The sequence below is a fragment of the Hemicordylus capensis genome, chromosome 5 (assembly GCF_027244095.1).
Source record: "Hemicordylus capensis ecotype Gifberg chromosome 5, rHemCap1.1.pri, whole genome shotgun sequence".
NCBI classification, from domain to species: domain Eukaryota; kingdom Metazoa; phylum Chordata; class Lepidosauria; order Squamata; family Cordylidae; genus Hemicordylus; species Hemicordylus capensis.
The window spans coordinates 134,854,577-134,868,717 of NC_069661.1; the positions used below are offsets into that span (position 1 = coordinate 134,854,577).

The window sequence follows — 14,141 nt, forward strand, 5'->3', positions numbered from 1 at the left end:
AACTGGTTATAAATTGGGCTACATTCTAACGTGCAGTGAAAAACCTGAATTGTGTGTGAACTGCTCCCCAATAACTCGCAGGTACTTGTGGAGATAAAACTGGCTGATATGTGAATGCACCCCCTCCATTTTGGAGGAGATGCGAGTTAAAGGGCTGTGTGAAAAACTTCCTGCTGTACCTCACAAAGTTGTTTGTAAGCATAAGGGGAAAACACGTATATGCAAGTGCTTTGAGCAGTTAGGGAGTGCTATATAAATACTAGTAGTTATTTCCCCCCTAATACAGTCTCTCCTAAACAAAAGTGACAACACTTGAATGTGTGGAGGTACCTAGTTACTTGTATCAACATACAAGTAACTAGGTACCTCCACACAGAAAAGTATTAAATGCATCCGGAACACAATAATGTAAATTCTCCACCTATCAGATTGACTTTATTACAAAGGATTAGAAAGAAAGAAAAACAACTCTCTACAATCCAGACAAAATTAATGTAGTCCTAAGGGATTCAAGCATTCCTTTAAACCCTCTCATTGAAATTGATGGGACTTAAAAGTGCTTAGCTCTGACTGGATCGTGTCTTACGTGTTCAAGAACTGGAATTTATAATATATTCTGATGAAACTGTTTGAATAGAAACCCAAGCCCTTCCTTTGATATGATAAGTATTATTTGACAACCATAGGTAAGTTAACTAACTTTTCAGTTTTGTCTGTAGGTGTGTGAAGGCTGCTCTGCTTCCAGATAACCTGGTTTTTTAAATCGTGTGTTGCCGCGGTGCAGCTCTGCGCCACATCAGTTCACGAGGAGACCCCCGACCAGGAGCTGAAAAGCAGCCTCCCGGCTCAGGGGTTTCTCCAGCATTCCTTGCGCGCTCGTGCAGGGCATGCAGGAGCTTCCGGGGGCCGCATGGCCCCCGAACTCCCAAGGCCCCGCCGGCTCCGTGACAGAGGTCTGGGCGGCTGCTGCGGTTGCCCGGAGCAGACTGACTGCTCGTCTGCAGGGAGAGCGAGCTAAGCCCACTCTCCCCACTAACCCTCTCCAGGTGGCTCCCACTGATTGTGGGAACCACCTCAGGGTTTCTCAACTTGCCTGCAGGGATCCCAGTGGTGCAGCCTCTCCCTGTCACTCAGACTCCTTTGACATTTGACCTTTGACCTACACATAATTACATGCCATTAAAACATCATTATACACAGTTCTATAAAGATTTGGAATACAGATCTGCAACTTTTAACAGCAATACTGGAAAATGCAAACCATCACAAGATAGCAGGAGAATGTCAACACTGTATCACTCAGCTTGTTCTTAAGCGCCCCATTTCACCCCAGGCAATTCCTTGGGCAGAATGAATAGAGATGAAGTTGCCAATGAGGAGGCAGAACCTATGGTAGCTTCATTACCTTGCCAGTACCCAATTAGGGAAGCTAATATTGGAAGATATATTGGAAGCTACCTTACACTGAGACTGAGTCAGACACTGCTCCATCTAGCTTAATATTGTTTGCACTGACTGGCAGCTGCTTCTCCAAGGTTCCAGGCAGGAATCTTTCCTAACTCTACCTGGAGATGTCAGGGATTGAACCTGGGATGTTCTGCATGCAAAGCAGGTGCTCTGCCACTGAGCTTATGCCTCATCCCCAAAGGCGGCATACATGGGTCTCCCTTCTAGGCACTGACTGCACCAAGACGTGCTTAGCTTCAGCAAGGTGGCTACATCGTGTGCCCTTAGACCAGGGCTGTACCACTTTGGCCCTCCAGCATATTTTGGACTACAACAACAATCATCCCCAGCCACAGTGGCCAATAGCCTGGAATTATGTAGTCCAACTTCTGCAAGAGGGCTGAAGTTGTACAGCTCTGCCTTAGGCCATGCTCTGGGAACTACTTTCCTAAAGCAGAAAAGTAAATGCACACCCTTCCCCCCGCAAAGAACGATCATTCCCCAGAAAATTCAGTCTGTTACATAAAGGCAGATATATTTCTCCCCTGCAAAGGAATTGTCTCCATCTACTATACAGAAGCAGCTTGTGTTAATGTTCTCTGTGCAATGGGAAAGTTATGTTGGCTTACTGATTTATGTTACTAGCTTGTGTCTCTTGACAAAGAGGTCATTCACACAGTCAAAAACTGTGTTCTACCCAGGTTTGGGAGCTGTGTGTGCTCCCAGTTTTTGGTTGTGTGGAAGCAAGGTAGGAGGAAAACCTGGGTAGCTTCTCCTCCAGCCTTGCATCTGCACAATAACTTCTACCCAGGTTTTCCTCCTACCTTGCTTCCACACAACTGAAAATTGGGAGCACACATAGGTCCCAAAGCCAGGTAAAACACACTGAGCCTATTCTCACGATCACTAGAAAACGGGCTAAGGGAGCCTAGCCCACTTTCTAGTGATCATTGGAACCACTGGGCTCGCGGGCGAGCCCGGTGGTTCCAAAGTGGCTAGCCTGCCTAATTCCCCCTCCCCTTAAACGAGGTTAATGGCGCGAGTGCTCCGTTAACCTTTTCTTTGTGATCATGTGCCCCCGCAGCGCGTGGTGACACACGAGTAGACCCCTGACTGGGAGGCTTGCACAGAGCATCCTGGGACTTCCAGGGGTCAGGCATCGCCCCCCCCCCCCCGCCCGCCGATCGCTGCAGCCCTCACTGGCTCCATGACGGAGCCGGTAGCCGTGTGGGTGGTCGATCTGGCCACTCAGGACTACAGGACTGATCGTCTGTGGGGTCTCCCCGCTGAACCCTCCCGGGCTCTACACACCGCTCATGTGAAGAGCCTCAGTTTTTGATTGTGTGAATGATCTCAAAGTGTGGAGTGCTCTTTGATTTCTGTTGGTGGGCCAGTGAGAAGGAAGTACTCTGTCATCTATAGTGTACAGTTCTGCCCTCACAGAAGGTTTAACTTAAAATGTGCATATGCTTACCTGAATTACAAGAAAACCCTCAAGTCTAGCCGCCTGGTATTAGTCAAGTCCATTGCCCTTCTGTGGCCTTCAAAATAACAGTAGCTAAGCAGGCCTTCGTAACAGGTAAGGGGGCAGGGTCCACTCTCCATCACTGTAATTTGAACACTGCTCTAAACCTATATATTTGCTGTTCTGCAGTTATATATTCTCTCTTAACAAACATATGGGTGTTTCACATGCACACAAACATATGCATAGAATGCATTTCCACAGTGCTTAATTTGAACTAGAACTTGAATTAGCGTTTCCTCTTCCCTGAATGCTTTTAAGAAGGACCTAAAACATACCTGTTTAGCCAGGCTGTTTATAGTTTTAAAGCTTTGGGTTTTTGAGTTGTTTTAAAGTTGTTTAGAGTTATTTTAAATTGTGTTAATTGTGTTAATGTTTTAATGATTGTTTTTAGATGGTGAACTGCTCAGGGACTTCTGTATGGGACGGTATAGAAATATACTTAATTAATTAATTAATTAACTCACTCACTCACTCACTCACTCACTCACTGGATTTTAGTTTCCAAATCTGTTTTGAATGCCAAATCAGGTTGACAGGCCACAACTTGGGGATTGTGGCTCAGCGGTGTGTGGCTGTGACTCATTTCTACTCATCTCTCTACACAGTCTTCTTTCTCACCTGCTGGAGTAAGACAGATTCTTGTTTTACCTCACAACAGGTGGATGAGGAGGATGAGTGCAGAGATCAAGAAAGATGATGTGGCAGCATCTTTTGTTATTGTTGTGGAACTGTTAAGGAGATTATCTCCATGTCATGACATGGCAACCTTAATGAGCTGTCTGTAACAATAATACAGAAAGCAGGATGTTTGTGAGCATTTGCGGGTGGTTTTTCCCTCACCAACCACCTAATGGCTCAGTGGGGAAGCAACCTGCTTAGAGAGCAGGAGGCTGTTGGTTCAAATCCCTGCTGGTAGGTTTTCCAGAATATGGGAAACTCCTATATTAGGCAGTAGTGATATAGGAAGGTGCTGAAAGGCATCATCTCATACTGAGCAGGAGATGGCAATGGTAAACCCCTTCTGTATTCCACCAAGAAAACCACATGGCTCTGTGGTCGCCAGGAGTTGATACTGACTCGATGGCACAACCTTTCTTTTCCTTTCCCTCACCACTGAATAATCATAGACAGCCTCCATAATCTGAGATTAAGGGTAAGGGTTTCCAGGCCAGAAGGCATGTCTTCTAGGCAAATTTGATTCCAGCACCAATTTAGAAGTTAAGCACTCTGTTCACAGTCTCACAAACATTTTTTCTCACATTTACCCCAGCCCCCAGGCTTGTAAATAACAACTTGCTTGGTTATCTGTCACAATAAAATATACAGAAAACAGACTGGAGGACCTGCTTTACCTCTATTTTTGTTGTGCTATTTCCCTGATTCACTCCTCTCCTCATACTGAGTCCACTTTGTGACTAGTCCATAGCACTGGAGTGCCACTGATATTTTTGTTACTTTGGCATTCCTTATTTCTGTGACTTTGGCATCATTGAATAGCCTTGAACTGCACTCCCTATCTATTCCGATGGGGAGATCTGAGTTCAAATTTACATTCAGCCATGAAACTCACTGGGTGACTCTGGGCCAGCAACATAACTCTCAGCTTAACCTACTTCACAAGGTTGTTGTGAGGATAAAAACAATAACCGTGTACTGGGCTCCATGGAGAAAGAGTGGAATATAAATTTAATCATAAATAAATAAAATAAAAAGTTATTAGAGAGTCAAAACTCCTCATTTGAAAGGTCTAGGCTGCTGGTTCCAGGTTCATTTTTTGTAACTTGATCCTTCTCATCCCAAGAGAGCTCAGTGGTGAGCCTTCCCTTCATTTCAGGTAGTCTCAGCAGCTTGAGAGAATCACATGAGTTACTCTTGGAGGGTCATGGTATCTTTGTCCTGCAACACAGGGGAGCTGCAGGAATCTGATGAAAATGGAGCCTAAGGTTCAACATTGATATTAAAAATGTATTCCCTCTGCTTATTACAAAACCCAATAATCATCGTTGTTATGGATTCTGCAAAGCCCCAGGTAAATATATAATTGAATGTGGTAGACTGTACAGAAGCAGTAGTAGAGTGCAAATGCCAGACTGGAATTGGCTGGCTATATCTTTATTGCTTTCTTAAGCTGCACATCTAAAATATTTATGACACAGGAAGCACTAAAAGCCCTGGTTGATTCCCCTCACAACCCTTTTAAAAGTTTCCATTTCATAAACTCTGCATTGGGCCTGCATTTGCAGTGGTGGACTTCCCTTCCTTTGGTTAGGACGATTTCATGCTGCTGTGCTCATAATTTTAGCTAATCATTCTTAGAACTATTAACACTACCTTAGATGCAGGGTGTGTGTGTTCTTGATAGGAATAATAAATGTAAAGATGTGAAGATTCAGTTGACACAGGAACCACATCTTTACTGTTTTAACTCTGCTTGAGCAGTCAAAGGTCTCTAGAACCAAAGAGCAAACACACACTCCTTGCTTAACGCTCCCACTCCTTATAAGACATTTGGCCCCTCCCCTAGGTAGGATCACATTTCGCTACCGTGTGAGCCCTGTGCTAACATGGAGCACCCAGGTGACTGTCAGCCAGCCCTCCTCCAACCACCCATTGTGGCCTGGCAATAGGAATCAGCAAAGTTCAAGGAGGCCCAAGGAGATCTCCTGCACACCTTCAACCTGATGAAGAGAGCAGGGTGGTGGGGGAGGGGCTGGTTGGTTCCCAGCATTGGCTAACACAACTAAATGGGTGCAGTGGCAGATGGCTAAGTGGCTACAGGCCATTTTTCTCTGAAACTATGCCTTTAATGCAGACCATCGGACTTCTGTGTGAGAGACAGGTCAGACCAGTAGCAGGAAGCAGATAAAGGGGTCCAGCCATGAGGTAACAAGTGGCCCCTGGACACAGCGAGGTGATGGTGATGGTGCTGGAGTGACACCAGGGGTGCAGCCACCATTGAGCAGCAGTGCTCAAAGAACCCGGGCCACCAGTGAAAAATGCCACCTGGATTTCCCTTCCTCTTCCTCACTGGACAGCCCCAACAGGGTGTCTAGTCTGGAAGAGCATTCAAACATGGGATTTCGCATCTCCTTCTGAACTAGTATTATCCAAGAAATGATGCACCCTATGATTCTTCTGCATGTATAGATCAGCTCCTATTCTAAGACTGTTCTTTTTTGAGTCTGATTTAGGATTGATTTAGGCTATATACATATCTAGTCCAGTGCCTGTTCTTCTCAGCTTCAAATCCTGGTTACAGATGTTGGGTGGTAGAAGGAAGTGCTGCTTGGCTATCTGACATTGGTGGGTTGAGTGACACAAAAGGTGGGAAGCTAGCAGCTTGCCCCAGGAGTGCATACTTACTGGGAACCAGCAGTTGCTATAACCATACTTGCCACTATTATGTGTGAAGTTACCCTTAATGTTCTATTATTCCATACCTATGGGTTATGTTTGTTCTCTTTTTCCAAACCATTAATGCTTTGAAAACATAGCTTTGGAATTTTCCGATGTAGAAATGTTTTAATTAATGTAGAATAATGTAGAAATTCTTTCCTACTCATTCTTTGAAGGGCTATATCTTAGTCTTCTTTTCATATTTCTGTAATTTTCAGGTACCAGTTTATTGCAGGAAGTAGTGTATCTGGTAAGCCAAGGAGCTGAGCCCGATGAAATTGGATTAATGAATATAGATGAACAACTTCCAGTCTTAGAATACCCCCAGCCTGGTCTGGACATTATCAAGGTACAGTTTAAGCCTCTGAAAACATGCTGACCCTTTGAAGTGATGTTTCTTTTACCTCTGCTTATTTAGCATTCATTCTCAAAATACTTTTTTATTCTCCATTATTTTATTAGCATGATAAAAAATTTAGCTTATTGTAACATTTTAACTAAACATTTTATAAGATGTATTATGCATTCAGATAGTACTCAACTGCCTAAGTGCTTCAGCAAAAGCCACTCTGAACTTCAAGGCTCTGACTTTACAGTTCTTGTTAAAACAGCAGAGGAACCAAAGGTAGCTTTGCAGATTATCAAGGATGTGCCAAAGAAGAAAGTGTGAGTGACAGGCACATTTTCTTTTTTGAGCTTCTGTAGTAATGTGTGAAGGGGGAACTTGTGCATGTTTATTCCCCAGTAAAATTTATTAGGCTACTTCATTTTCACCTTTTACAAAAGTACCCATATCACTGGTTTTGGTTATGGTTTCAGTTCTAATTGTTTTACAGTAAATGTTAAGTTTTCCATTTCCCTTTCACAGTCCCTTCCCATTTTTTTCATGCTTTATTAAACTGTAAACCTCTGGGCAAGGACCTGTTCACTATTATTTGACATACAACAGCTAGTATAATGTAGAAACCTTCCTAAATGTTTGATGATGTTAAAATCATGTACTTTGTTGGTGATATAATGCATGCAGCTCACACATTTTATCATCTGCTCATCTACCCATGGGGAACATGTGTGTATTGCCCCTTCACATGTTGTTCTAGAAGTGTAAAAAAAAGAAAGCTCTATTTGTTAATATTTCCTTTTTCAGCACTTTCTGCTAGTATGCCAAGTCATCTGAAGGTATGCTGGATTCTCCCCACCCCCTTATCCAGTCTCCATCTTTACTTGTGGAAGGTAGAACAGTGCTTATTTTGGACATGGCAATGAGGAGAAGACAGAAGCCCCAGATATCTGTTTAAACAAAATAATGCACATCCAAATGATGCCCCTTGAGGAATAAAATAATATTGACTAGCTTGTGAAAGTACTATTAAATCTCTATGATGCAAGATAAAATCTGTATCCAATACACACAGTAAGCGGATTAAAGCTAGGCATTAGTGGATTTAGACTAGACATCTATATATTTAATTCTCCTGGGTGAGCCTTGGAATGTGCATCCCGGCTCCCAGCTGATTGGCTGGGTGGCGGAGGTGCCTGATTGGCTGAGGCGCATCCAGGAGAATTGGTCGCCACCTGGAGACTGGGACAAGGTGTTTGTGTGTGTGGGGGGGGAAGAGGTAGCCGGCCCCAAAGACCGCACAGATGCTCTGTGTGGGGTCGGCTAGTTAGGAAGAATTTCCTAACTGTAAGAGCTATTAGACAGTAGAAAGGTCCACCTCATACATGGGTTGGCTTTCTTCAGAGGTTTTCAAATAGAGACTGGACAGCCATTTGTCAGGGATGCTGTAGCAGTTTTGAGCACTGAGCAGAGTGTTGGACCAGAAGACCTCCAAGATCCCTTTCAACTTTAAAAATAAAGGGTCACAGGAGTGCCACTTTAGTTAAGGCAAGTAGGGTTTCACCATTAGAAGCCTCAACATTCTATTGCTTATAAATATGACAACTGTTGAGTTAATAAATTGAAACAGCATGCATGATCTACTTGATAAGGTCTACAAATATGCCTAGTTTCAGTAAGCTCTCATAAAAATGGCTGCAGCTACAGTTAGTTAAAAAGTGCTGAAAACTGATACATTGACTCCTTTTTGCCCAAATTTTATTCAGGAATATTATACATTTTTTCCAAATTTTGATAAAAGAATTAGCAATGTAATCTGTTCTTGCTTGAGTATGAAGGCAATCTTTTGTTGGTTTGATGAAGTTTAGATCAGCAGTTCAAAAGTTATTAAGGTTTTTCTGCCCCATTAAAGCTAGCAAGTACTGGCGAAGTTATACAGAGTGTGGGTGGTTTGACAATGAAGTCAGAATGTTGACGCTTTGGGCAATACTCTGACACTGACAGGGAGAGCTTAACCTAGGGTAAGGGTCAGCAAGCTTTTCAAACCAAAGAGCCAAACGACATCAAAATTCAGAACAAGTTGTCAACAAGGATCCAGTATGTAAAAACACCCATTTGCATGATTTTATTATTAATAATTGACACAGTGACAATATAACAATATAACAATAGTATAAATGAAATGTTGTATTGACATATTTTATTTAATGGTGCTGATGCATCTTCTTGAACAATTATTTGTAGTTTACATCATAAGAACAGCCCTGCTGGATCAGGCCCAAGGCCTATCTAGTCCAGCATCCCGTTTCGCACAGTGGCCCACCAGATGCCACTGGAAGCCACAGGCAGGAGTTGAGGGCATGCCCTCTCTCCTGCTGTTACTCCCCCACAACTGGTACCCAGAGGTACCCCGCCCCCAAGGCTGGAGGTGACCTACAGCCCTCCGACAAGTAGCCGTCAATAGATCTCTCCTCCATGAAGTTATCTAAACCCTTCTTAAAGCCATCCAGCTTGTTGGGTGTCACCACATCTCGTGGCAGAGAATTCCACAAGTTGATTATGTATTGTGTGAAAAAGTACTTCCGTTTGCTGGTCCTAGATTTCCTGGCAATCAATTTCATGGGATGACCCCTGGTTCTAGTGTTATATGAGAGGGAGAAGAATTTCTTTCTATCCACTTTCTCCACACCATGCATGATTTTATAGACCTCTATCATGTCTCCACGCAGTCGTCTTTTTTCTAAACTTAAGAGCCCCAGGTGTTGTAGCCTAGCCTCATAAGAAAGGTGCTCTAGGCCTTTGATCATCTTGGTTGCCCTCTTCTGCACCTTTTCCAGTTCTACAATGTCCTTTTTTAGATGTGGTGACCAGAATTGTACGCAGTACTCCAGGTGTGGCCGCACCATGGTTTTGTATAAGGGTATTATAATTTTAGCAGTTTTATTTTCAATCCCCTTCCTAATGATCCCTAGCATAGAATTGGCCTTTTTTACAGTTGCCGCACATTGAGTCAACACTTTCAATGAGTTGTCCACCATGACCCCAAGATCCCTCTCCTGGTCCATTAAGTAGTTTATATCATAGCTAGTCAAATTCAGTTTTATGCATGCAGGCAGATGCTCTACTGTCAATCTTGAGCACAAATTGCCTTTGATATGATTCAAATGAGAAAAAGCCTGCTCACACATATAGGTGGATCCAAACATTGAAAGTAAGGCCAAGCTGACATACTGCATGTTATTGTATGTGAGGAAGTTCTTTCCAAGAAATTCTTTGCTGAATCAGATCACAGTTTGAATGACATTAAAAGGGGCTTGGACAGATTCATGGAAGACAGGTCTTATCAATGGCTATTAGTCTGGTGGGCCACCTCCAGCCTCAAAGGCAAGATGCTTCTGAATACCAGTTGTAGAGGAGCAACAGCAGGAGAGAGGGTATGCCCTCACCTCTTGCCTATTGGCTTCTCAGAGGCATCTGGTGGGCCACTGTGTGAAAGAGGATGTTTGACTAGATGGACCTTGGGCCTGATCCAGCAGAAATGTTCTTATGTTCTTATATACATTATTATTAAACCTGCCTGGGAGGCGGTAGGCCCATTAGAATCTAGATGATGAGGGTGTGAAAGGGATTATTAAGGAGGATAAGGAAATTTCAGAGTAGCTGAATGAGTTCTTTGCATCTGTCTTCACAGCACTGACTCCTCCTTTCCAGAATTCAGCTTTACAGGTTTAGTTGACAGTTTTCGCAATAGGGAAGTAAGAAGTGGGGTCCCCCCGGGATCTGTACTGGGACCAGTGCTTTTTAATTTATTCATAAATGATCTAGAAGTTGGGGTAAGCAGTGAAGTGGCCAAATTTGTAGATGACACTAAACTATTTAGGATAGTGAAATCAACAACAGATTGTGAGGAGCTGCAAAAAGATATGTCCAAACTGGGGGAGTGGGTGACAAAATGGCAAATGCAGTCTCAGTGTAAGCAAGTGTAAAGTGATGCATATTGGGGTGAAAAACCCCAACTCCACATATACGCTGATGAGCTCTGAGCTGTTGGTGACTGACCAGGAGAGAGATCTATGGAATTCTTTGCCATGGGATGTGGTGATGGCCACCAGTTTGTATGGCTTTAAAAGGGATTAATGGATCTATCAATGGCTACTAGTCATTTCAAATTCATGGATCTATCAATGGCTACTAGTCTGGTGATTGTGGGCCACCTCCAGCCTCAGAGGCACAATGCCTCTCAATACCAGTTGTAGGGAGCAACAGCAGGAGAGAGGGCACGCACATACCTCTAGCCTGTGGGCTCCATAGAGGCATTTGGTGGGTCACTTTGTGCAACAGGATGGACTAGATAGGCTTTGGGCCTGATCCAGCAGGCTGTTCTTAGGTTCTTATTACTCAAGCATATTTCTGAACCAGAATAGAATTGATGATAAAGTGGCACAGGATATAGAGACCAACAATCTTATGAGAAAACTTGGTCATAAAATCTCACTAAATATGATTCTATGAGAAAACTGCTTTAAAATTATGTGAAGATGATATATAACACTGGTCATGATAAATAAAATGAATAAATGCCTACAGCCGTTTATGCTAGAAATCCCCAAATCCAAGTTAAGTGTGTTACTATACAGTGGTCCCTCGACTTACGTAATTAATCCATTCCGAACGCACGTTCGGAGGTCGAAATTTTCGTAAGTCGAAGAGCGCGCCACGGAAGTCTGGAAACATTCGTAAGTCGAGGAAACCGCATCTAAAAATTCGTAGGTCTAGTAAGCTGAATCTAAACCGGCAACTACTTCCGGTCTTTTTTGTCGCTCGTAACTCGAAAACATCGGATGTCGAGTAGTTCGTAGGTCGAGGGATTACTGTACATGGTAGAAATACTCCACAGATAAGAAATGTTTTGGGAGAAATTAAAGTATTAGAGGATTCGATTTTAATTAATTAATTAATTAATTAACGTATTTTTATACCACCCAAAATTTACGTCTCTGGACGGTTTACAACCCAAAACAGAAAAGTTAAAACATTAATTAAAACAGATAAATGACAGAGAAATTAAAATATTGGTTAAAATAAATGATAGCAAAAAGTTAAAACATCACAACAATTTAAAACCTTAAAATAATATTTTAAAACAATGTTAAAACTATTAAAACGGTATTTAATTAAAAGCCTAGGTGAACAAATGTGTCTTTAAAGATTGTCAGAGATGGTGAAGTTCCAAAGCATTCCAAAGCGTTGGGGCAGCAGCTGAGAAGGCCTGTCCCCGATTAGCCACCAGACGAGCCGGTGGCAACTGCAGACAGACCTCTCCTGATGATCTCAATACGCAGTAGGGTTCATGACGAATAAGGTGTTCTCTTAAATACCCAGGGCCCAAGCCCTTTAGGGCTTTGTAGGTTATAACCAGCCCTGGAAACTTATCGGTAGCCAGTGTAGCTAGCTGAGTAATATGGTCTCTCTGAGACGACCCAGAGACCAACCTGGCTGCCGCATTCTGAACCAGCTGTAGTTTCCAGACTACATACAAAGGCAGCCCCACATAGAGCACATTACAGTCATCCAGTCTTCAGGTTACCAGCATATGTACCACTGTTCTGAGGTCGTTTATCTCAAGAAATGGTAGCAGCTGGCGTATCAGCCAAAGCTGATAGAAGGCACCTCGGGCCATTGCCTCAACCTGGGTTACCAGGGAGAGTTTTGTGTCCAGAAGACACCCAGACTGCGTACCTGTTTCTTCTGGGGAAGTGTGACCCCATCCAGAACAGGCAGATCAAAATCATCTCCCGAATTTTGACAGTGCACAATAAGTACCTCTGTCTTATCTGTATTCAGTCTCAGTTTGTTATCCCTCATGTAGCCCATCACTACTTCCAGGCAGGCATTTAGGGAGGTTATGCCTTCTCCCAATGAGGTTGACATGGAGAAATAGATTTGGGTGTCATCAGCATACTGATAGCACCCTGCACCAATGATGATCTCTCCCAGCGATTTCATGTAGATGTTAAACAACATCGGAGACAATACGGAGCCCTGAGGGACACCATACAAAAGTTTAGATTTTGAAGAACAGCAGTCTTCAAGGGATACCATCTGGAACCTGCCCAAAAGATAGGAGCGGAACCACTGCAAAGCAGTGCCTCCCACTCCCAACCCTCTCAGACGCTCCAGAAGGATACTATGGTCAATAGTACTGAAAGCTGCCAAGAGGTCCAGAAGGACCAACAGAGTCACACTTCCTCTGTCAGTTCCCAATTGGAGATCATCCATCAGGCCAACCAAGGCACACTCCACTCCATAGCCTGCCCGAAAGTCTGAAATGGGTCTAGATAATCAGTTTCCTCCAAGACTGTCTGGAGCTGGGAGGCCATGACCCTCTCAGTTACCTTGTTCAACCACAGAAGGTTGGAGACAGGCCTGTAGTTACTCAACTCTGAGGGATCCAAGGCAGGCTTCTTCAGAAGTGGTCTAATAATTGCTTCCTTAAGAAGCAGGCATCCTTTCCTCTCTCAGAGAAGCATTTATGATCTCTACCAGGCCTCCTACAACAATCCCCCAGCCAGATAGTATAAACCATGTCAGGCAAGGGATGGAGTTACTGTGGCAGCACCCTATATAGCCCTGAGCAGGCAGCTCTAGGCACATGGGGTCCAGGAAACTGCCAAGTCACCCGCTGGGCCCCAGTCCTGCAAAGCCTCACTCATAGCAGCCCAGTCCTGGGGAGCAGATAGCAAACAGGGGTGCAGAAGGAGAAGCAAACAGGCAGGCACCCAGTCCCTCACCCTGGGGTCTGCCTAGGAGCAGATGTTGTTCCTCCTCTTCTATCTCCTGCAGGCTTCTGGTCACAGATGCCAGAGTGGTTGCAAAATGCAACCAAAAATGCAAGATGCAAAATCTTGAAGGGTGCTGATTGTACCTCATAGGAACATAGGAAACTGCCATTTACTGAGTTAGACCATTGGTCTATCTAGCTCAGTATTGTATCACAGACTGGCAGCAGCTTCTCCAAGGTTGCAGGCAGGAATCTCTCTCAGCCCTAGCTTAGAGAAGCCAGGGAGGGAACTTGAAACCTTCTGCTCTTCCCAGAGCAGCTTCATCCCCTGAGGGGAATATCTTACAGTGCTCACACATCAAGTCTCCCATTCATATGCAACCAGGGCAGACCCTGCTTAGCTCTGTGGACAAGTCATGCTTGCTACCACAAGACCAGCTCTCCTCTAGGAAACCGGAAACCTCCTGTTTCTGAATGGATGGAAAATGTGTGGGAATATGCATTGATGGCTATATAAACTGACAGTGTATGGATAAGAGAATAAAGGCAATAATTTGATGTGTTTATTAAGCTGTATATAAGTAATTATGTATTGTCAGATTTTGAACACCTTGGTTCTGACGTCATAGAGTAATACTTTTCCTTTTCTT

The 14,141-nt window shown here is 43.7% G+C and overlaps 1 protein-coding gene across 2 annotated transcripts in view; it reads left to right on the top strand.

Moving 5' to 3' along the window:
• SULT4A1 (sulfotransferase family 4A member 1) overlaps nt 1-14,141 on the top strand; it is a 60,378-nt gene that overhangs the window by 9,281 nt on the left and 36,956 nt on the right. For both annotated transcript variants that reach the window (XM_053255965.1, XM_053255964.1), the window contains exon 2: nt 6,589-6,719. In XM_053255965.1, the coding sequence (XP_053111940.1) occupies nt 6,589-6,719 (131 nt within the window). The remainder of the gene's footprint in view (nt 1-6,588; nt 6,720-14,141) is intronic.